Below are 25,911 nucleotides of genomic sequence, written 5' to 3'. Positions count from 1 at the left end.
CTTCACTAGCATTTTATTTAGGTTTAGCGTTGTATAATAAATGAAAGTCATTAAGAAATTATTTGAAATACGAATGTACAGGCACATATACAACAAAATAAGATGTGCTTTATAATGCATCTAGTGTTGACCAAGTCTATAAAAACCCAAATAGTTCCGGCACCCCAAACCATGAATGCATAAGCTAACTATTTGCCATGATTATTGTCTAAAATGTACGTTTTTACGCTATGTATAAATTGATTGCCTCCGGGTCATTTAAAGGTATGAGCCCGGGACACCATGCTCAATTAATCCTTGCCGAACTGCACAACTTTCCCGAAATGGTAGTTCAATTTGATCTGTGCACATTAGAGGTAGGTTAGGGCACGCCGTACTGGAATGAGTGTCAACATACAACATACTAAATTAGAGATAAGTATGTATTTTTATTTTGAAATGCTTCGTCAAATAAATTCATGAACAAATAAAATAAATAAAATATAAAAACAGGTACGCATGTGTTATTCTTTCGTTAGAACAAGTTATCATTCAACAGAAATCTGTATTGCTAAAATCTTCGTAACTTTACATGTACTGATTGGTTGACTACTTTCGTTCACCTAGTGTATGAAAATACTACCTATTATCATACTGGGACTGAATGGTCATCTTAAGGGAAGAAACAGAAAGAGGTCTTAAAGTACATAGTTATAATTAGTCAACTATGTATTACCCAGGCTATGCATTATTAATTATAATATCATAAAACCCAATCCGTATATATAGTAAAAAGAAGATTTGCAATCGATCAAACTATTTTAACAATAAGCAAAATGTGTATGACCAGGGACATTGTATGACGCGCACATGCGTGCGACACATAGCCTTACAGCACCGTTTGGTGGCATTAATAGTAGATACAAGAGCACCGCGAGCGGAAGCATGATACGTTCGTCAGTCTCCTCGGAGGGGTATTGATATATTGGAAACAGGTAGTGACATATGATAAAAATGTGTTTACCGCCACCGTTTTGCTGGTGACTGTGACCTTGCCATTCATTAACTGTGTTTATGGCGCTAGCTATTTTGTGTTTCAGAATTACACTTTATACTCAATGTTGCTATTACTAAAACTAAAACCTTGGCTTTAAGGTAGGACTCTTGAACAAAAAAATAAAAAAAAAGTTCTTAAATTTTTGACGGAATGCCTTTACTTGGCAATGAAAAAGGGGCATAACTCTGCCGAATACCGTTTAAATGCACATTCAAAGCATTCAGGTAATGAAACGAGAACAATTGTTTGAGTTATCGTGTAAACAAGCAAAAGTTAACGGCAAAAATGAAGTACAGTGTTGCTATATCAAGTGTGATACGCCAAAACGCAGAAAGTTAAAACTCGACAGAAAAGCCCTTAATATATGTTGAACATTATTGCTTCTAGCATTACCCTATACAATTTGAAAGGAATTGATCGAAACTTTTGAAATGCAAACTCGTTCAAGTTATATTGGTGTGCAATATGTGTAACAAGTGTCATCAAGATATGTTCATGAATGAAGGCAGGAGATGGATGACAAGGAAAAGTTAACGGACGGTCATCGGACAACGCAGCCCATACCATAATATGACCCGTCGGACGACGGGCGTATGAAAAGCAATAAACTTATTCCTTAAAAGATGCTAAAGACGTAAATAAACAAATGAGATATTGGCAATTCCCGTTTATCAACATAACATGAAACTTAGGAAAGTTAAAATAAAGTTAATCATGGTGTTTGGCAGCAGAAGGATTTTCTTTAAGAAATGTCACTTCATGACACAAATAATACATTTTACCTGTTGATGCAGATTTTTTAATGCAATTACTATCAATATTTCTTGAAATCCACCCTATTCGATAGCCTACATCGTACAAATCTTTTAAAGTAAACAACACCCTGAGCCAGTGGGTTTTGAGGTCCGTTTTAAATACAAAGTAGTGGAATTCAGCAATCAGCTGATTAGGAAGATCGTTTGTGGGCGTGCTGTGCAAAATGTCAGGTAGAGCGTTCCATTCGGAGAATTCTATATCCATCTTCAGGATATCAGGCATCGTCTGTATAAATAATAAAAACACGCTGTAGTAAATGTTAAATAAACCAATAAATACATGAACTCTTATTAAGATTATTAAGATATTACAGTATATGTTTAATAAATATTTTAATGTAAGTTTTGTTATTTTGGCATGGGGCTGCAATAGTATGGTGGCATCTGAGTAGGTTAAAAACAAAACAAAACACGATGAAAATATCAACTACAGTTGCAGTAATATAGAGAGAGTCATCTGTCACAGTAGTATAAAATACACTTCTGTTTACAACTGTTTGACCGAAATTGAACAATCGTCGGTACCTGTATGTCAAATAGATCTATTACAGCGTTATTGAATAACTACGTTCGTTCTATAATTATTCAATAGGGAAAAGCAATCGATTTATAACAGCCGAAATAGAAATGTGGTTTTTGTAATAAAAAAATAAAAAAAGACGAAAACAAGTTACTTGGAAAATTAGAACTGTTCAATGTTTGAGTGTATCATTTTCGAATATCTTAGATCGGAATATATTGTATTAAATAGAAATTCAAGCTCCAAGCCTTTGTCATTTTATTTTCCCAATGTTGTTATTCACGTGATACATTCCATTATAAAATATCGACAAACATGTGACGTGTTCTGTCAAGGTTAACGCAGTCTCCACACACCTGTGTATGTCCTAGGTCCTGTCGAATGCCTGACAGCGTCCTCATCTTCCAGCGATTTCTGTCATTACTTGTACCGTTAAAGTCGGACAGACCTGTAGCATGAAAAGACACGAAAGGTTTCTGGCTCCGGATGTGATCCTTTTTCTTCATGCTGGAATACAATAGAAAGTTTGTAAGGAAAAAGTTGTCCTTATATAAATAACGTTTCTTGCCTACAATAATCTAGTCAAGAAGACGTGGCTCAGTAACATATATGAACTAACTGCTTTTAAATGATGAGACAGTCGAGATAATAGGTTGCATTCAGTACAAGAACGATCGAGTTACTTTCAATAACAAATTTTATTATACGTCATCTATAAAACAGCGTTTCTGATTGGAGAATATTGATCACATGACGCGGATATAAATCATCGTGTCGTCCTCATGTGCTCGAGTTTCTTCAGTCGTTTCTTCCTTATTTTTAGCTTCTCTAGAGAAATAGACAAGAGAAACCACCCAAGAGTTCCGAGTGACTTAAGAAGACGACAGCCCTGATCATCTGTACTTTTGTGTAATTTTGTTTTATTACAGAAGAAACATTGTTCATGTCCCTTGTGGAAAGGAGCAACTCTTTGAATACCCGATATTTGTCACGTTTAACAAAGGCACAAACCGTGCGCAACATGATTAATCTAGTGCAACGGATCATGGTTCCCTACTTAAAGGGCAATACATGTAAACATTAAGCCTTTCATTTAGCTAAATGAAGAGTGTTGCTTTGGGAATGATGAAAAATCGTGCGGACAACATTTGTTTTGTTCACGTTTTGAAGCATTATTCATACACATTCCATTTAACTATATACTGTGCATTAATATCTAAATTATGTACTGAATAGTGATCATCCAGCTTTCACACACCTTGCAACATTTTCGGCTTAAAGTCGCAATTTTTTTTTTATTAATCACAACATGGCTGTTGTTTATCATTTTCTCTTGGTTTCTGTTATTTTCTCTTCCCATTAAATGTGCACTCAAGCGCAATTGAATTTATAAATCTACAAAATAGCTTATGCAAACCTTTCTATTAAGAACACAAATGGTTTAAGTTAAAACCATGATACATCTAACAATCCGGTTTGTTTGAATATATTTACATATTTTAATGCATGCAGTGGCTTCAGCAGGGGTATAACACATGACCAAATCAAACAAGCGTACTTTGGATCCACACCATCCCCCTTTGTATATCTTAATTTCAATTAAACAAGCGTATTTTAAATCCGTACCGTGTCCCTATGTGTTTGTAATATTAATAAACCAAGTGTATTTTGAATCCATACTGTTTGGCTATTTCCAACATGAATACAAAAATACTAGTGAGTGTAGAACATCTATGAAGGCAACGTCCTTTAAATCACACTAGGTATCCAAACTAGACAGATATAAAACGACACAATGATATTCTTATATTTAAGGACTAAATCCTGATTTCATGAGGTGATGAATGGAGCTGGTCTTGTAATAAATGTAATGACATCCGAAGTCTACATAATGACGTAATGTAATGTAATGTAGTGTAATGAACTGTAATGTAATATATTTTAATGTAATGTACTGTAATGTAATGTAATGTAGTGTACAGTAATGTAATGTACTGAAATGTAAAGTACTGTAAGGTAATGTACTGTAATGGAATGTAATGTAATATACTGTAATGTACTGTACTGTATTGTAATGTAATGTGCTATAATCTACTGTACTGTACTGTAATGTAATATACTGTAATGTAATGTAATGTAATGTACTGTAATGTACTGTAATATAAAGTACTGTAATGTAATGTACTGTAATGTAATATACTGTAATGTATTTACTGTAATGTAATGTACTGTTATGTACTGTTATGTACTGTAATGTACTGTAATGTAATGTCATGTACTGTAATGTAATGTGCTATAATGTACTGTACTGTCATGTAATGTGATATACTGTAATGTACTGTACTGTAATGTAATGTACTGTAATGTAATGTAATGTTATGTACTGTAATGTAATGTCATGTAATGTAATGTACTGTTATGTACTGTAATGTACTGTAATGTAATGTAATGTGATATAATGTACTGTAATGTAATGTAATGTTTTGTAATGTACTGTGATATACTGTTCTGTACTGTAATGTAGTGTAATGTAATGTACTGTACTGTACTGTACTGTACTGTAATGTAATGTAATGTACTGTAATGTAATGTACTGTACTGTATTGTAATGTAGTGTCATGTAATGTAATGTAATGTACTGTACTGTACTGTACTGTACTGACTGTACTGTAATGTAGTGCAGTGTAATGTAATGTAATGTAATGTACTGTAATGTAATGAAATGTACTGTACTGTAATGTACTGTAATGTAGTGTCATGTAATGTACTGTAATGTAATGTACTGAAATGTAATGTAGTGTAATGTAATGTAATGTTATGTACTGTAATGTAATGTACTGTACTGTACTGTACTGTACTGACTGTACTGTAATGTAGTGCAGTGTAATGTACTGTAATGTAATGTACTGTAATGTAATGAAATGTACTGTACTGTAATGTACTGTAATGTAGTGTTATGTAATGTACTGTAATGTAATGTAATGTAATGTAATGTAATGTAATGTTCTGTAATGTAATGTAATGTACTGTAATGTAATGTAGTGTAATGTAATGTACTGTAATGTAATGTAATGTAATGTAATGTAATGTACTGTAATGTAATGTAATGTACTGTAATGTAATGTAGTGTAATGTACTGTAATGTAATGTAGTCCGTCATTAAAGGATCGTCATACAACATGATGGTGTACGCTGATAGCGCAATACAGCCAAATTATGAAGAAACAAAACACATATTTTAAAATATAAGTTTTTTGACGCGTTTTCATACTGTACGCACAGGCAATGTGAATCTGGTCAATTTCATGGGCAAATCAAACAGGTAACATTTGGTAATTGCATTGAGTCCTACTTGAGTAGAAATTGAAATATGTTTAACCTTGAATCGTACGGGCACACTTAACATTCCTAGTGTTGCAGTATTATACTTTACCTTGGATCAAACGAATACACTTTACATCCATACTGCTGCGCTATTTCATCATCAAAACTGAAGTCGTTACAGATCCTGTAATAAATACCAAAGTAGATGATAAGCATACATATCCGTTTGGGAATTCAACATGACAACATTGTGTATTATTTATCGTTTTATAAGTCATCATATTTCATGCATTTATGTTATTTCTGAACCAATTAATTTAGACCCAATTATCACTCCAAAGTGGACAACAAAGGTCCGACATGATACGATGGGTTTGAGTTAAACACCTAGCTACATGTAACTAGGGATAGTATTACTGTTTGTACACATAAAGACCAATCAATAGCGTCACCTAGTTATTATATGTAAAACGAATGCATACAGCTTACATTAAATCTATTTTTGTAAAACAGCAATAACCTTTTTATGATTATTGCTTTTTAATGTTGTACAATACTCGATTTTGGAAAGGATGTAAAACAGAGATGATTTAGACAGTTCATACATACATGTATGCAATTCAATGAAATTTTCAGTTTCAGAAAACCTAAGCATAAAAAGGCATTTCAAGCAAACTATCTGATTTTTTTTTGTAAACAAATTGCAAACGCAATCAATCATATAAACGATGTATTCGTATAACTTAAGGAACTTGTATAATAGAACCCCCCGAAAGGAATATGCTTGTGTCGTACAACAGGAGTGACTCACCAAGGATTTTGTAATACAAATTTCAACGTAACAGAGTTTGCCTTAGTGCATGTATTTATCAATATCGTATTTTCATCAAATGTATTTCGAGCTCAGTCTTTATGAAAATGGAACAGAGGATGAACAAAAAATAATATCTACATGGCGATTTTCCTTGACAGATGTATAATGATAATGAGATTTAATATTCCGGAAAAGTAAATGTCTTTTGCTTCATGCACGACACCAGCCATGTAAATCTAGGTAAATCGATGTATCGTTGCGTCCAGAAAGTGAGAAACGGAGAAATGACAACGGAATAAAGCACCGACCTTTATATAGCAAAACGAAAGTAATTATACAAAAGGGATGGGGGCAATAGCACACCTGTCCATAGTGTTCATCATCGCGCTTCTCTCGAAGCCTTTTGTCAAGGCGTCGACAACTATGTCCCGAAAATCGTTATATTCAAAGCAAGCAATTAATTGTCGAGTCATCTGCGTCATGCTTATTCCCTAAGTTTGGATGTAGGAGTGTTACTGTTCAGAAAGAGAAAGTTCATGATCAAAAAATCGAATTGTCACGTGACGCTTTTTATGCTTCAATTCTCTTTCTATTTCAGCTTGGCCGTAGTCGTGTATTTCACAAAATATACTCAAATTTAATTTATAATCATTAATTTGTATCGCCATTCGTCTTTAGAGAAATACGAAAGCCTCTGTATATGTTGTATGTTAGTGTATATAGTCGAACAGTCAAATGTTCGAATACAAGAAACATTTTTGAGAAAAGGATCTTCAAAAATGATCAATGGATTAATTTTATTCTTCAAGATCCACAGCGTAACAATACAGTATGTCACTACTCCTGCTGTGAAACGAATGTAATCAAGTTGATGTGATTCCTGATAAAATCTTACCCAAATGAGTATACTAGGCAGTTGTTCCTTTGTAGATAGCGGTCGTTCGGACAGACGTCCCAGCCGCCGTCTTTCCTGGCGCCCATTCTCATCATACTGCTCCCACACAGTATCTGGATAGTGTTCATGTACCTGTTCACAGAACAAACTAATGAAAAGACAGCAACGACATTATCTCCCCTTACAGTGTTGTGTATCTCTCGGATACCTACAAACAGAGACATTATCACCCCTTACAGTGTTGTGCATCTCTCGGATACCTACAAACAGAGACATTGGCTCCCCTTACAGTGTTAAGTATCTCTCGGATACATACAAACAGAGACAGTATCTCCCCTTACAGTGTTGTGTATCTCTCGGATAGCTACAAACAGAGACATTATCCCCAAACAGTGTTATGTATCTCTAGAATACCTACAAACAGTTCAGACACATTATCTCCCCTTACAGTGTTGTTTATCGCTCGGACACCTACATACAGAGACATCATCTCCCCTTACAGTGTTATGTATCTCTCGGATACCTACAAACAGAGACTTCATCCCAAAACAGTGTTATGTATCTCTCGGATACCTACAAACAGAGACATTATCCCCAAACAGTGTTATGTATCTCTAGAATACCTACAAACAGAGACATCCTCCCGAAACAGTGTTATGTATCTCTCGGATCCCTACAAACAGAGACATTATCTCCCCTTACAGTGTTGTGGATCTCTCGGATACCTACAAACAGAGACATTATCCCCAAGCAGTGTTATGTATCTCTAGAATACCTACAAACAGAGACATCCTCCCGAAACAGTGTTATGTATCTCTCGGATCCCTACAAACAGAGACAGTATCTCCCCTTACAGTGTTATGTATCTCTCGGATACCTACAAACAGAGACAGTATCACCCCTTACGGTGTTATGTATCTCTCGGATACCTACAAACAGAGACAGTCTCTCCCCTTACAGTGGTGGATATATATATATATATCGGATACCTACAAACAGAGACATTATCTACCCTTACAGTGTTGTGTATCTCTCGGATACCTACAAACAGAGACATTCTATCCCCTTACAGTGTTGTGTATCTCTCGGATACCTACAAACAGAGACAGTATCTTCCCTTACGGTGTTATGTATCTCTCGGATACCTACAAACAGAGACTTCATTCCAAAACAGTGTTATGTATCTCTAGAATACCTACAAACAGAGACATCATCCCCAAACAGTGTTATGTATCTCTCGGATACCTACAAACAGAGACATTATCTCCCCTTACAGTGTTATGTATCTCTCGGATACCTACAAACAGAGACATTGTCTCCCCTTACAGTGTTATGTATCTCTCGGATACCTACAAACAGAGACATCATCCCCTTACAGTGTTGTGTATCTCTCGGATACCTACAAACAGAGACAGCTTCTCCCCTTACAGTGTTGTGTATCTCTAGAATACCTACAAACAGAGACATCATCCCCAAACAGTGTTGTGTATCTCTCGGATACCTACAAACAGAGACATTATCTCCCCTTACAGTGTTATGTATCTCTAGAATACCTACAAACAGTTCAGACCCGTTATCTCCCCTTACCGTGTTATGTATCTCTAGAATAACTACAAACAGTTCAGGCACATTATATCCCCTTACCGTGTTATGTATCTCTAGAATAACTACAAACAGTTCAGACACATTATCTCCCCTTACAGTGTTATGTATCTCTGGAATACCTACAAACAGTTCAGACACATTATCTCCCCTTACAGTGTTGTGTATCTCTAGAATACCTACAAACAGAGACATTATCTCCTCTTACAGTGTTATGCATCTCTAGAATACCTACAAACAGTTCAGACACATTATCTCCCCTTACAGTATTGTTTATAGCTCGGATACCTACAAACAGAGACATTATCTCCCCTTACAGTGTTGTGTATCTCTCGGATACCTACAAACAGAGACATTATCTCCCCTTACAGTGTTATGTATCTCTAGAATACCTACAAACAGTTCAGACACATTATCTCCCCTTACAGTGTTGTTTATCGCTCGGACACCTACAAACAGAGACATCATCTCCCCTTACAGTGTTATGTATCTCTCGGATACCTACAAACAGAGACATTATCTCCCCTTACAGTGTTGTTTATCGCTCGGACACCTACAAACAGAGACATCATCTCCCCTTACAGGGTTATGTATCTCTCGGATACCTACAAACAGAGACATTATCTCCCCTTACAGTGTTGTTTATCGCTCGGACACCTACAAACAGCTCCAGTATCTCCCCTTACAGTGGTGGATATATATATATATATCGGATACCTACAAACAGAGACATTATCTCCCCTTACAGTGTTGTTTATCGCTCGGACATCTACAAACAGAGACAGTATCTCCCCTTACAGTGGTGTGTATCTCTCGGATACCTACAAACAGTTCAGGCACATTATCTCCCCTTACAGTGTTGATTATCGCTCGGATACAAATTGTACCTAAGCAAAATGTATCTGCATTTAAGAAAGAAAAAAATGAAAACCTACAAAAGGAGTTACTTACGCTTGCATTAATGTGTCTAGATGCGCTACTGACATGACGCACATTTCTGCTTTGGAGGGCAACCTCCCAATGAGGAGGGCATCACGGAGGTAGTTACTGTCGGGCGGGGCCTGGGATTTCACGCACTCACTCATCACAGGATTTGTTCTCTATTGATAAATAGTAACATGTGAGATCATGACCTAAACAACAAATGTATCATGTCGGCAATACACGTAGCACAATGATAAACCGGATATATAGACAATATAAAAAGCACCAAGGTAAATCAGGTATATAGGCAATAAGCATAAGTCAGATATTTATGCAATATACATAGCACCACGGTAATTCATATATATAGGCAATATACATAGCACCAAGGTAAGTCAGGTATATAGACAATATACATAGCATCAAGGTAGGTCAGCTATGTAGGGAATATATAAAGCACCAAGGTAAGTTAGGTACATGAACAATTAACATACAAGTGAATTATGATATTTGGACAATATGCATAGCAACAAGGTAAGTCGGATGTATCTACAATGTATATAGCTCATAGGTAGGTTAGGTATATACATGTATATAATATGCAGAGCACCAATGTAGGCCAGGTATAAAGAAAATATACATACATGTAGCACCAAGTTAAGAAAGGTATATAGGCAATACACAAAGCACCAGGTAAACAGACAATATAATCATGCGAAAATAGAGGCGAACATGTTAAGACATAAACATCTAGATCTGATCCAAGTATGTCAAATTGTCAACTTTTTAATGATTTAAACAACGTATACAGAATTGTGAGTAAAAATTAAACAATAATGCAAGCAATACGCAATCCTCACTCATTATAGTGTGACACTTGGACAGTTCATTGTTCAGTGTAGGAAAGGAGGAATAACAATAAAGTACCAGAAAAGCATAACTCTCGAGTCAAACAGTATCACACTAACTTATATTCCTGTGATTGTGACCACCTTGGAACCACATAGCCCTCCAGTGATACAGGTATGACAGGTGTACTTACTGATACGACTCTGGTAATGGTGCTCGCTGGTTTTGCTGACATGCTGGAAGGTCCTTTGGTAGGGTTTGGAGACGTTTTCAAAACATTTAGATTCCTTATTGACGACGTATTCTTTGTCTGCATGGTAACTACATGTACACTTTGGTTTTCGTTAGGGTTCGATTTAATATTTTGTTCAGTTTGGCTAGGAACATATTTTGGACTACGGTTGAGTGTCATGCTCTCCGTGTGATACCTCTCCTATAAGTAATAAAGGATGGACGTAAGAGCAATTCTCACATATTACAAACAGTACATAAGTACACCTCGCTGGCGTGTTAGGATACACAAAACGTCCAAACACAGATATATCAACCCTAATTATTTGAAATAAAATAGTAAACACGATCGATAGCTCAAAAAGGATCTATGTAATACTACGTGGAAAGATAAAAATACTTAACTAATATAAATAACAAATAACATATATCAAAGAGAGTCATAATTTGTAGTCGGGAGTGTAATATGGTTGGGAATTTTTTTTTTTTTTTTTAAATGGTTGGAAAAAGTTTCTTGGTAGCGTGGAATTTGTTCCACAACTATAGCAGAACGTATATGTACACATAATACAACTATAGCAGAACGGACATGAACACATAATAAAACTATAGCAGAACGGACATGTACACATAATAGAACTACAGCAGAACGTACATGTACGCATAATACAACTACAGTAGAACGTACATGTACTCATAATACAACTACAGTAGAACGTACATGTACGCATAATACAACTACAGCAGAACGGACATGTACACATAATAAAATTATAGCAAAACGTACATGAACACATAATAAAACTATAGCAAAAAGTACATGTACACATAGTACAACTATAGCAGAGCGTATATGTACACATAAGACAACTATAGCAGAACGTACGTGTACACATAATACAATTCCATCAGAACGTACATATACACATAATACAACAATAGCAGAACGTACATATCCCCATGATACAACTATAGCAGGACGTACCAAAAAGGATCTATGTAATACTACGTGGAAAGATAAAAATACTTAACTAATATAAATAACAAAAAACATATATCAAAGAGAGTCATAATTTGTAGTCGGGAGGGTAAAATGGGTGGGGATTTTTTTTTTTTTTTTAAAGGTTGGAAAAAGTTTCTTGGTAGCGGGGAATTTTTTCCACAACTATAGCAGAACGTACGTGTACACATAATACAATTACATCAGGACGTACATGTACACATAAGACAAATATAGCAGAACGTACGTGTACACATAATACAACTAAAGCAGAACGTATATGTACACACAATACAACTATAGCAAAACGTCCATCTACACATAATAAAACTATAGCAAGACGTATATTTACACATAATACAACTATAGCAAAACGTCCATGTACACATAATAAAACTATAGCAAAACGTACATGTACACATAATACAACTATAGCAAAACGTCCATGTACACATAATAAAATTATAGCAAAACGTACATGAACACATAATAAAACTATAGCAAAACGTCCATGTACACATAATACAACGATAGCAGAACGTATATGTACACATAATACAACTATAGCAGAACGTCCATGTACACATAATACAATTACATCAGAACGTACATGTACACATAATACAACTAAAGCAGAACGTACATGTACACATAATACTACTATAGCAGATCGTACATGTACACATAATACAACTAAAGCAGAACGTACATGAACACCTAATACAACTATAGCAGAACGTACATATACACATAATACAATTACATCAGAACGTACATGTACACATAATACAACTACATAGGAACGTCCATGTACACATAATACAACTACAGCAGAACGTCCATGTACACATAATAAAACTATAGCAAAACGTCCATGTACACATAATACAAAAACATCAGAACGTACATGTACACATTATACCACAACATCAGAACGTACATGTACACATAATACAACTATAGCAAAACGTACATGTACACATAATACAACTATAGCAAAACGTACATGTACACATAATACAACTATAGCAGAACGTCAATGTACACATAATACAATTACATCAGAACGTACATGTACACATTATACAACTATAGCAGGACGTACATGTACACATAATACAATTACATAGGAACGTCCATGTACACATAATACAACTATAGCAAAACGTACATGTACACATAATACAACTATAGCAGGACGTACATGTACACATAATACAACTATAGCAGAACGTCCATGTACACATAATACAACTATAGCAAAACGTACATGTACACATAATACAACTATAGCAGAACGTCCATGTACACATAATACAACTATAGCAGAACGTACATGTACACATAATACAACTATAGCAGAACGTACATGTACACATAATACAACTATAGCAGAACGTACATGTACACATAATACAACTATAGCAGAACGTACATGTACACATAATACAACTATAGCAGAACGTACATGTACACATAATACAACTATAGCAGAACGTACATGTACACATAATACAACTATAGCAGAACGTACATGTACACATAATACAACTATAGCAGAACGTACATGTACACATAATACAACTATAGCAGAACGTACATGTACACATAATACAACTATAGCAGAACGTACATGTACACATAATACAACTATAGCAGAACGTACATGTACACATAATACAACTATAGCAGAACGTACATGTACACATAATACAACTATAGCAGAACGTACATGTACACATAATACAACTATAGCAGAACGTACATGTACACATAATACAACTATAGCAGAACGTACATGTACACATAATACAACTATAGCAGAACGTACATGTACACATAATACAACTATAGCAGAACGTACATGTACACATAATACAACTATAGCAGAACGTACATGTACACATAATACAACTATAGCAGAACGTACATGTACACATAATACAACTATAGCAGAACGTACATGTACACATAATACAACTATAGCAGAACGTACATGTACACATAATACAACTATAGCAGAACGTACATGTACACATAATACAACTATAGCAGAACGTACATGTACACATAATACAACTATAGCAGAACGTACATGTACACATAATACAACTATAGCAGAACGTACATGTACACATAATACAACTATAGCAGAACGTACATGTACACATAATACAACTATAGCAGAACGTACATGTACACATAATACAACTATAGCAGAACGTACATGTACACATAATACAACTATAGCAGAACGTACATGTACACATAATACAACTATAGCAGAACGTACATGTACACATAATACAACTATAGCAGAACGTACATGTACACATAATACAACTATAGCAGAACGTACATGTACACATAATACAACTATAGCAGAACGTACATGTACACATAATACAACTATAGCAGAACGTACATGTACACATAATACAACTATAGCAGAACGTACATGTACACATAATACAACTATAGCAGAACGTACATGTACACATAATACAACTATAGCAGAACGTACATGTACACATAATACAACTATAGCAGAACGTACATGTACACATAATACAACTATAGCAGAACGTACATGTACACATAATACAACTATAGCAGAACGTACATGTACACATAATACAACTATAGCAGAACGTACATGTACACATAATACAACTATAGCAGAACGTACATGTACACATAATACAACTATAGCAGAACGTACATGTACACATAATACAACTATAGCAGAACGTACATGTACACATAATACAACTATAGCAGAACGTACATGTACACATAATACAACTATAGCAGAACGTACATGTACACATAATACAACTATAGCAGAACGTACATGTACACATAATACAACTATAGCAGAACGTACATGTACACATAATACAACTATAGCAGAACGTACATGTACACATAATACAACTATAGCAGAACGTACATGTACACATAATACAACTATAGCAGAACGTACATGTACACATAATACAACTATAGCAGAACGTACATGTACACATAATACAACTATAGCAGAACGTACATGTACACATAATACAACTATAGCAGAACGTACATGTACACATAATACAACTATAGCAGAACGTACATGTACACATAATACAACTATAGCAGAACGTACATGTACACATAATACAACTATAGCAGAACGTACATGTACACATAATACAACTATAGCAGAACGTACATGTACACATAATACAACTATAGCAGAACGTACATGTACACATAATACAACTATAGCAGAACGTACATGTACACATAATACAACTATAGCAGAACGTACATGTACACATAATACAACTATAGCAGAACGTACATGTACACATAATACAACTATAGCAGAACGTACATGTACACATAATACAACTATAGCAGAACGTACATGTACACATAATACAACTATAGCAGAACGTACATGTACACATAATACAACTATAGCAGAACGTACATGTACACATAATACAACTATAGCAGAACGTACATGTACACATAATACAACTATAGCAGAACGTACATGTACACATAATACAACTATAGCAGAACGTACATGTACACATAATACAACTACAGCAGAACGTACATGTACACATAATACAACTATAGCAGAACGTCCATGTACACATAATACAACTACATCAGAACGTACATGTACACATAATACAAATACATCAGAACGTATATGTACATATTATACCACTACAGCAGAACGTACATGTACACATAATACAACTATAGCAGAACGTCCATGTACACATAATACAACTATAGCAAAACGTCCATGTACATATAATACAACTACAGCAGGACGTACATGTACACATAATACAACTACAGCAGGACGTACATGTACACATAATACAACTATAGCAGAACGTACATGTACACATACTACAACTATAGCAGAACGTACATGTACACATAATACAACCATAACAGAACGTTCATGTACACATAATACAACTACCACAGAACGTCCATGTACACATAATACAACTACCACAGAACGTCCATGTACATATAATACAACTATAGCAGAACATATATACATGTATACATACTATAACTATAGATGCACGTACACGTGCTAAAATTATACTTAAATTTTAACAATTGGCTATGGAATTATAATATGACGTTGTGCAATTATATTTGAGGGTGTAGAATTATAATGTGATAGTGTAGAATTATAATGTGATAGTGTATAATTGTGATATGACGTTGTAGAATTATAATGTGACGGTGTAGAATTATAATGTGATAGTGTAGAATTGTGATATGACGTTGTAGAATTATAATGTGACGTTGTAGAATTATAATGTGACGGTGTAGAATTATAATGTAATAGTGTAGAATTATAATGTAATAGTGTATAATTGTGATATGACGTTGTAGAATTATAATGTGACGGTTTAGAATTATAATGTAATAGTGTATAATTGTAATATGACGTTGTAGAATTATAATGTAACGGTGTAGAATTATAATGTAATAGTGTATAATTGTGATATGACGTCGACGTTGTAGAATTATAATGTGACGGTGTTGAATTATAATGCGATAGTGTAGATTTATGATATGACGTTGTAGAATTATGTGACGGTGTAGAATCATAATCTGACGGTGTATAATTATAATATGACTGGGTTCAATTATATGACGATATAGAATTATAATATGACTGTGTAGAATTATAATATGACGGTGTAGAATTATAATGTGACGCTGTTTATTATAATATGACGGTATATAATTATAATATGGCGGTGTATAATTATAATATGGCGTTGTATAATTATAATATGGCTGTTTATAATTATAATGTGACGATGTAGATTTATAATATGACGGTGTACAGTTATAAGATGACGGGGTAGAATTATAATATGACGCTGTTTATTATAATATGGCGGTGTATACTTACAATATGGCGGTGTATACTTACAATATGGCGGTGTATACTTACAATATGGGGTGTTTGATTTTAATATTACGGTGTATATTGTGACGGTGTAGATACGGTAATAGTATGGAATAGCACTTGAAGAAACGCTTTTTCTTGTATTGTCACGTTGTCTTCTATCTGTATGTTTTCTTACCTGATACAAAAGCAGAACACCAGAACACAGTATAAGAACTAGGAAGGCCGACGCTGGGTGTAGCTTTAGCGAACATTTACCATACGAAAAGTCCATCATCTTCTGTCCCTGTATAGCCTTGGGTGGTTATCTGTAGAATAACAAATTAAATATTACAGTCTGTAGTTAAATTGGTTTCATAGAAAAGTAATCGTGTTGGAAAGTCATCGAACGGGACACCTACCCTTCTTCTACTGTCCAATCTTCATGTAGATACAGAGCCGAAAGTACCGGTAGTACGCCGAAGTTAAACCCGTGTGCACACGTCGATTTCGTCTTTTTTCTCCATCAGCGTTGGTTTGATTGGTTTTATTTAGGTTTAACGTCATATTAACATCTAAAGTCATTTAAGGACGTGCCTCCATGCATTTAATGTACGAGTGTATGTGAGTAATCTGATCACGACTTGATATTGCTACCTCACTGAAACACCACGCCGAGGACACTCCGGTAAACTATCCCGCCCGGTCACATTATACTGACATCATAGCGCTGAACGGTAAGCAGGAAATAACTACCATTTCTAGGGACAAAATTCATTGTCTTCCTCACTTGGGCGAACGCTCAAACTAAGGGATGTTTTTGCTTGCTATTGGGTAGAACTCAAATACTATGTATTGTGTATGCCCATTATTGGCCATATTGACGTATTAGTTCTGTTTACGTTTGAAGTAGATGTATTGATCCGCTGATAATAACATAGAACAAATGTTCTCACTTTTATTCTTGTATATTTAATGTCAATGTACCCTCTTACCCTCTTATTTACCAATCATTGTTGTAGAGATATGACGTACTTATATGTATCCTGTTTGAACTGTGGAACTGTAACCGAATCATAGCCAAAAGGGGGATCTGGTCACTGAGGTAATATAGACTGACTACCAGCCCATAGGGTTTTTATGAAGAATTCCCCACCTGCCTTTTACTACCAGCTTATCTCCCCTAATTTGAGAATCAGACATCCAAGTGATCAAAATTATTCAATACTAAAGAGACGGGGGCCTTAAAGGGGTAACATAACATCGTGTATTATCGCAGTCCAAAACACAGAACCTTGTATTACATGGTCTGTAGGGGTAACACAACGTCGTGTATTATCGCAGTCCAAAACACAGAACCTTGTATTAAATGGTCTGTAGGGGTAACACAACATCGTGTATTATCGCTGTCCAAAACACAGAACCTTGTATTACATGGTCTGTATCGGTGACACAACATCGTGTATTATCGCTGTACAAAACACAGAACCTTGTATTACATGGTATGTAGGGGTAAAACAACATCGTGTATTATCGCTGTACAAAACACAGAACCTTGTATTACATGGTAACACAACATCGTGTATTATCGCTGTCCAAAACACAGAACCTTGTATTACATGGTATGTAGGGGTAAAACAACATCGTGTATTATCGCTGTACAAAACACAGAACCTTGTATTACATGGTAACACAACATCGTGTATTATCGCTGTCCAAAACACAGAACCTTGTATTACATGGTATGTAGGGGTAAAACAACATCGTGTATTATCGCTGTACAAAACACAGAACCTTGTATTACATGGTATGTAGGGGTAAAACAACATCGTGTATTATCGCTGTACAAAACACAGAACCTTGTATTACATGGTCTGTAGGGGTAACACAACATCGTGTATTATCGCAGTCCAAAACACAGAACCTTGTATTACATGGTCTGTAGGGGTAACACAACATCGTGTATTATCGCAGTCCAAAACACAGAACCTTGTATTACATGGTCTGTAGGGGTAACACAACATCGTGTATTATCGCAGTCCAAAACACAGAACCTTGTATTACATGGTCTGTAGGGGTAACACAACATCGTGTATTATCGCAGTCCAAAACACAGAACCTTGTATTACATGGTCTGTAGGGGTAACACAACATCGTGTATTATCGCAGTCCAAAACACAGAACCTTGTATTACATGGTCTGTAGGGGTAACACAACATCGTGTATTATCGCAGTCCAAAACACAGAACCTTGTATTACATGGTCTGTAGGGGTAACACAACATCGTGTATTATCGCAGTCCAAAACACAGAACCTTGTATTACATGGTCTGTAGGGGTAACACAACATCGTGTATTATCGCAGTCCAAAACACAGAACCTTGTATTACATGGTCTGTAGGGGTAACACAACATCGTGTATTATCGCAGTCCAAAACACAGAACCTTGTATTACATGGTCTGTAGGGGTAACACAACATCGTGTATTATCGCAGTCCAAAACACAGAACCTTGTATTACATGGTCTGTAGGGGTAACACAACATCGTGTATTATCGCAGTCCAAAACACAGAACCTTGTATTACATGGTCTGTAGGGGTAACACAACATCGTGTATTATCGCAGTCCAAAACACAGAACCTTGTATTACATGGTCTGTAGGGGTAACACAACATCGTGTATTATCGCAGTCCAAAACACAGAACCTTGTATTACATGGTCTGTAGGGGTAACACAACATCGTGTATTATCGCAGTCCAAAACACAGAACCTTGTATTACATGGTCTGTAGGGGTAACACAACATCGTGTATTATCGCAGTCCAAAACACAGAACCTTGTATTACATGGTCTGTAGGGATAACACAACATCGTGTATTATCGCTGTCCAAAACACAGAACCTTGTATTACATGGTCTGTAGGGGTAACACAACATCGTGTATTATCGCAGTCCAAAACACAGAACCTTGTATTACATGGTCTGTAGGGGTAACACAACATCGTGTATTATCGCAGTCTAAAACACAGAACCTTGTATTACATGGTCTGTAGGGGTAACACAACATCGTGTATTATCGCAGTCCAAAACACAGAACCTTGTATTACATGGTCTGTAGGGGTAACACAACATCGTGTATTATCGCAGTCCAAAACACAGAACCTTGTATTACATGGTCTGTAGGGGTAACACAACATCGTGTATTATCGCAGTCCAAAACACAGAACCTTGTATTACATGGTCTGTAGGGGTAACACAACATCGTGTATTATCGCAGTCTAAAACACAGAACCTTGTATTACATGGTCTGTAGGGGTAACACAACATCGTGTATTATCGCAGTCCAAAACACAGAACCTTGTATTACATGGTCTGTAGGGGTAACACAACATCGTGTATTATCGCAGTCCAAAACACAGAACCTTGTATTACATGGTCTGTAGGGGTAACACAACATCGTGTATTATCGCAGTCTAAAACACAGAACCTTGTATTACATGGTCTGTAGGGGTAACACAACATCGTGTATTATCGCAGTCCAAAACACAGAACCTTGTATTACATGGTCTGTAGGGGTAACACAACATCGTGTATTATCGCAGTCTAAAACACAGAACCTTGTATTACATGGTCTGTAGGGGTAACACAACATCGTGTATTATCGCAGTCCAAAACACAGAACCTTGTATTACATGGTCTGTAGGGATAACACAACATCGTGTATTATCGCTGTACAAAACACAGAACCTTGTATTACATGGTCTGTAGGGATAACACAACATCATGTATTATTGCTGTACAAAATACAGAACCTTGTATTACATGGTCTTACACTGACAATATCACTATGGTAATATTCTATGTGTTTGTAATAAAATCAGTTTATCCACCAATCATTGTCTCATACATATATTCACGGTATATTTGTGTATTCATAGCAAGCATAACCATTAGTTCTCATCAGTACAGATTCCAATTTGATGTAAAAAGTGATACAAAGTATACAGCGTCAACACACCATGAACACATATACTTCCGTCCCAACACAAAAACAAAAAATACCACGTTAAACATATCACGACAAAAAATATACCATCGCTTTAATGAACCAGGAAAAAATATACCTCCATATCTACACATGACAATGTACCATTACGTCAATATAACAGGAAAATATAACAGTGTGCTAACACATCGGGACATAAAATACCATCACGTCAACACAACAGGAAAATATACCACAACGTCAACACACCAGGAAAAATATACCACATCAACACACCAGGAAAAATATACCACCACGTCAACACACCAGGAAAAATATACCACATCAACATATCAGGACAAAATATACCACATGAACATATCAGGACAAAATATACCACCACGTCAACACACCAGGACAAAATATATACATCAGAACAGTATTATCGCAGTCCATACCACATCAACATATCAGGACAAAATATACCACATGAACATATCAGGACAAAATATACCACCACGTCAACATATCAGGACAAAATATACCCCCACGTCAACCCCCCAGGACAAAATATACCACCACGTCAACACACCAGGAAAAATATACCCCCACGTCAATACATTGGGACAAAATGCTTTCAAGCCACATTTGATGTTTTATGTATTATTTGAGAGAAATTGAACATGTGGTGTCTGTTCACGCGCCACATGTGCATATTTTAAAGACACGCTAGACTCATGTACGCTAGATTTTACTGAAACAATATGATTAGAGAAAATTAAGCTATATTGAGGGTATAACAGAACAAGAAGCTCAGAGGGCCTGTATCGCTCACCTGGATATCTAAGCAATCGCGGCAAAATATTTTCAAAATAAGATCCAAGGGAATGGGCCAGACTACAAGGCCAAACAAAATAGAGGCTCAAAGCCTGTATCGCTCACCTTGATATCTAAGCAATCATCGCAAAATATTCTCAAAATAAGATCCCAGGGAATGGGCCAGAACCCAAGGCCAATCCTCGTAGCATATCTGTATTAGATTTTTCATGCTCAGCAAGTGTATGGATGGTTGTAAGGTGGGGAGCTCAACTGTTTCCAAGTTGTGACCCAGAAACCAGGTCACCAGAGTTGTGGCCAGACACAAGGATCAATTCTAATATCATGACTCCATTCGTCTCTTTATGCCCAGCATTTGTATATATAGTTTTGGGGTGGGGATCTCAACCGTTTCAAAGTTGTGACCCAGGGGTTTAGTCTCACGTGGTGGGGCAGACCCCGGGACCATCATTGAGGCATATGTGCATTCGTCTCATTCTACTCAGCAATTGCATATATGGCTATATGATGGGGATATCAACTGTTTCAAAGCTGTGACTCAGAAACGAGGTCCCTAGGGGTTTGGCCTAACCCCAACGTCAATTCTAATATCATGACTGCATTTGTCTATTTATGCCCATCATTTGTATACATAGTTTTGGGGTGGGGATCTCAACCGTTTCAAGGTTATGACCCCAGGACTATGTCTCCAAGGGTGGGGCCAGACCCCAGGGTCAATTCTAATATCATGACTGCGTTCGTCTCTTTATACCCATCGATTGTTTATGTAGTTTTGATAGTGGGATCTTAACGAAGTTATGACCCAGGGGTTAAGTCTCCTAGTGTGGGGCAGAATCCCGGGGCCATCATTGAAGCATATGTGCATTCGTTTCTTTATACATGTACTCAGCAATTGTATATATGGTTAAAGGGTAGAAATCTCAACTGATTTCGAATCTGAGACTCAGAAAATAGGTCCCTAGGGGTTCGGCCAAACCCCAAGGTTAATTCTAATATCATGACTGCATTCGTCTCTTTATGCCCAGCATTTGTATATGTTGTTTTTGGGTGGGGAACTCTACCGTTTCAAAGTTATAACCCAGGGACTATGACTCCAAGGGTGTGGCCAGACCCAGACCCACCATTTGTACAATTTGAAGACGTTCATAGCAATAAATCAAGAGATTGCCCCGTTTTGGCCCCGACCCTCAGCCCCCTGGGGGGGGGGGTCCCATCTTTTGTACAATATTGAATCCCCACCACCTAGGGATGCTGCCAGTTAAATTTAGTTAAATTCCAATCAGTGGATAAGGAGAAATCGTTTAAAGAAATTGTTGACGTACGTGGACGGACGGACGACGGACGTAACGGTATGACATAAACTCACTTTGGTCCTTCGGACACGGTGAGTTAAAATGTTTAAACACATGGAGTGCTTATTAATTTTTATCAGTAGAGCTTCCGGTTAGAAAACCAAAAGAAGCAGTTACCCGGTTAAAGAGTTCTATCACATAGAAAATGTTCACTGTTCATCCTACAGGGGAGGTATGTATCACAGCTATACTTACAAGACAAAGAAACAAATATTTTATGCATAAAAAGCTGAAAATATATGGCAAATAGCAATCTATTTAGTATGTCTATACATTTATATATTCGTCGTCTTGCATTGAGTATGCTACCAGCTATGAAGACCTATATTGCCCTCGTTATTGTGAGTTATTCCTTGTATGTGAAACATGTAGTCAGTCTAACTCGTATAGATGTCCATATAGCACAACCAGTGAAGTGTTGAAGTGTGACATTTCGTTGACTAGTACAATTTGTAATCCGATACCTTAATCGGATCGATATGAACTTTTATATGCAGGTATGTACAATATATTTACCAACATGCGGAAAATACTAGAAAGTAGTTTAAACCATATCTGTGTATAATACACCTATATCTAATCATGGGTACATTTTCCCGTTTATCGTTAATATGTTCCGATGCTCGCTCTTTTTTATATAATAGCATTTACCATTGTAGGTGTGTAGACATTGTTATCTTCAAACATGGAGGAATGAAAGAGAATAATAACATTGCGTCCTCTCACACTAACAGTTCCTGTAACTGACAAAAGTTAAACTCAACTGTTCAGAATTAAATTTTACTAATGCTACAACCGATAGATTACACTCATTCGAACACTTACACCAGGCGAGAAATTACACTCACTGACATACAAAACTCGAATGAGTTATTACATAACCAATTATTAAAACCCAGCGACAAATTATGGTCGGAGGGAATATCACTTACCCAAACAAGTAATTCTTATTATTCCACAGAAAACACTCGTCACTTCTACACTAATCCGGGGACAGGTCGGCAATCACATTATTTGGTCGTCTTAGCGATTTGAATTCTAATGTAAGTATTACCACCTGAATATGTAAACCTTACTACCCAGTTGAAATAAACAGCGGACCTGTCAAGTTATAGTTTCCTGTAGACGAGCGCTGTGCAAATTGCACCAAACCAGTGACCCGTGTCCAGGTGGCGATATATATACAATACCAGTCGAAATAACTATATCGAATGATCTCGGCCTGCCACTACATGCTCTGTATGTCTGTCATTGCCCATTCAAATAACAGTCTGTGGCATTGACCGGAAGGGTTTTAAATGACTTCAAATCCTTCAACAATGCGACTAGCGTACTATTATTCCTGTCGTGTGTTCCCAAGTGCTGGTACATAGCTTGACCTGTATTTTATTGTACGTGGCCAATTCCGTATGGGCCTATTGGAGATAGTTGATTTAAGTACAAAACAAATGCAATAAATGAAAAATAGATCATAGACTTATACGTCACTCCTTCTTGGTTATGCTGTGATAAGGATAGGTAAAGAATGTGGTAGGTTGGCTCTTTTCAGCGAAGCGAGAGTTTGAACGCCGAAGGCTCAAAGCAATTCTAGTGGAGTCCCCTTTACTGGGGAAAACAATGGAAATTTAGACCCAATGTGGTGGAATCTGAATTATTTTCGTATAATTTGGTTGCTAAATATGCTATTGGTGACTAGATTTCAATTTACTTCGAACATTACAAGATGTGTGCCTAACTGTATCAAGTACGTTTATCATTAGATCAACTTTTACCCAATGCAATCGACAACTTGTGCTCTATTGATATTACCTTCAGTTTCGATTTGTACATTTAAATATAAATAGACATTTGTAAATTGTACTTGTGCAATTATGAATTAGTTTTAAATAAAACTATTCAAATTGTTCTTGATACATTTTTCTTTACGAATAAATTATTGCCTTTCGACTTGTTATACTAAATACTACTTTACATAAACAATGCCCAAAGGCGTTTTGCCATAAATTTTAATTCCCACAGTTCTCTGTGTATTTTGTTTAGTCTACTTTCCTCATCGACACAAGCCTTGACATTTTGCTCGAGGAGGTATTCGGTAAGTCTTTTATAGAGGGAAGCACCCAGTAGAGCTGGAGGCCGAGTTTGCTGCGATAATCGGATAAACTTATAGTAAGCGGCCGGTAGTACATGTAGGTTGGTTACAAAGTGTACGACACGGGTGTAGGAAATCATGTACCTCTGGCACTGTTTGGCATTTGATCACGGACTTCCGCCTTAATTGTGATCCAATGTCACACCAGGGCCCGGGGTGACGTCTGTTGTAAACAAAAATAATGCAGGTTCAAGGGTCATCACCGACACAATTCTCCTCCGGAATGTTCCTTTACTGCTCACACGTGTGCGTTTTGAAGTATACAAGTTATTGACATGAACACGGACACTAACTCAGAAAAAAACCTCGGAAAACTATGGATAAATCATATGTTTGAATACACCAAAGCCGTGTAGAGTACACGTATGTGTATAATACTTCATGAAGGGTCGATATTGGACATTTATTACCCTAGGGAAACACGAGTCTGTCCTATACTGACTGCTATACTGTCTATCATACCTATCGACTTAATAAATAACTCAACAATCATATTGGATGAGCCTACACACTGGAAGCCTCGATGGAGCGGCGTTTAATAAAATATTAATTTTTCAAATCATGTATATGCTGACCAACTCTCTCTCCTTACACTCGTGCTATACAATAGCCATACGATACTGAGATATCAATGTTATAGAAAAAAAAACT

General features: G+C 36.3%; 1 protein-coding gene across 4 annotated transcripts in view; it reads right to left on the bottom strand.

The window, feature by feature from the left end:
* Window positions 1-423: 423 nt before the first annotated feature.
* Window positions 424-25,911, bottom strand: part of LOC110450335 — a 32,949-nt gene continuing 7,461 nt past the window's right edge. For 2 of the 4 annotated variants that reach the window (XM_021497807.1, XM_021497809.1), the window contains exons 2-8: window positions 17,140-17,269; window positions 10,973-11,212; window positions 9,958-10,106; window positions 7,405-7,536; window positions 5,805-5,879; window positions 2,728-2,878; window positions 424-2,077 (exon numbers count right to left, since the gene is read on the bottom strand). In XM_021497807.1, the coding sequence (XP_021353482.1) occupies window positions 1,745-2,077; window positions 2,728-2,878; window positions 5,805-5,879; window positions 7,405-7,536; window positions 9,958-10,106; window positions 10,973-11,212; window positions 17,140-17,238 (1,179 nt within the window). In that variant the 5' untranslated portion in view covers window positions 17,239-17,269 and the 3' untranslated portion in view covers window positions 424-1,744. Of the gene's footprint in view, window positions 2,078-2,727; window positions 2,879-5,804; window positions 5,880-7,404; window positions 7,537-9,957; window positions 10,107-10,972; window positions 11,213-17,139; window positions 17,270-17,362; window positions 17,730-24,043; window positions 24,307-25,911 lie in introns of those variants that run through there. The other 2 variants (XM_021497806.1, XM_021497808.1) reach the window with 2 other exon arrangements.

This window comes from Mizuhopecten yessoensis, unplaced genomic scaffold (genome assembly GCF_002113885.1).
Source record: "Mizuhopecten yessoensis strain PY_sf001 unplaced genomic scaffold, ASM211388v2 scaffold5181, whole genome shotgun sequence".
Lineage (NCBI taxonomy): Eukaryota > Metazoa > Mollusca > Bivalvia > Pectinida > Pectinidae > Mizuhopecten > Mizuhopecten yessoensis.
This window is presented reverse-complemented; position numbering and strand designations above follow the sequence as displayed.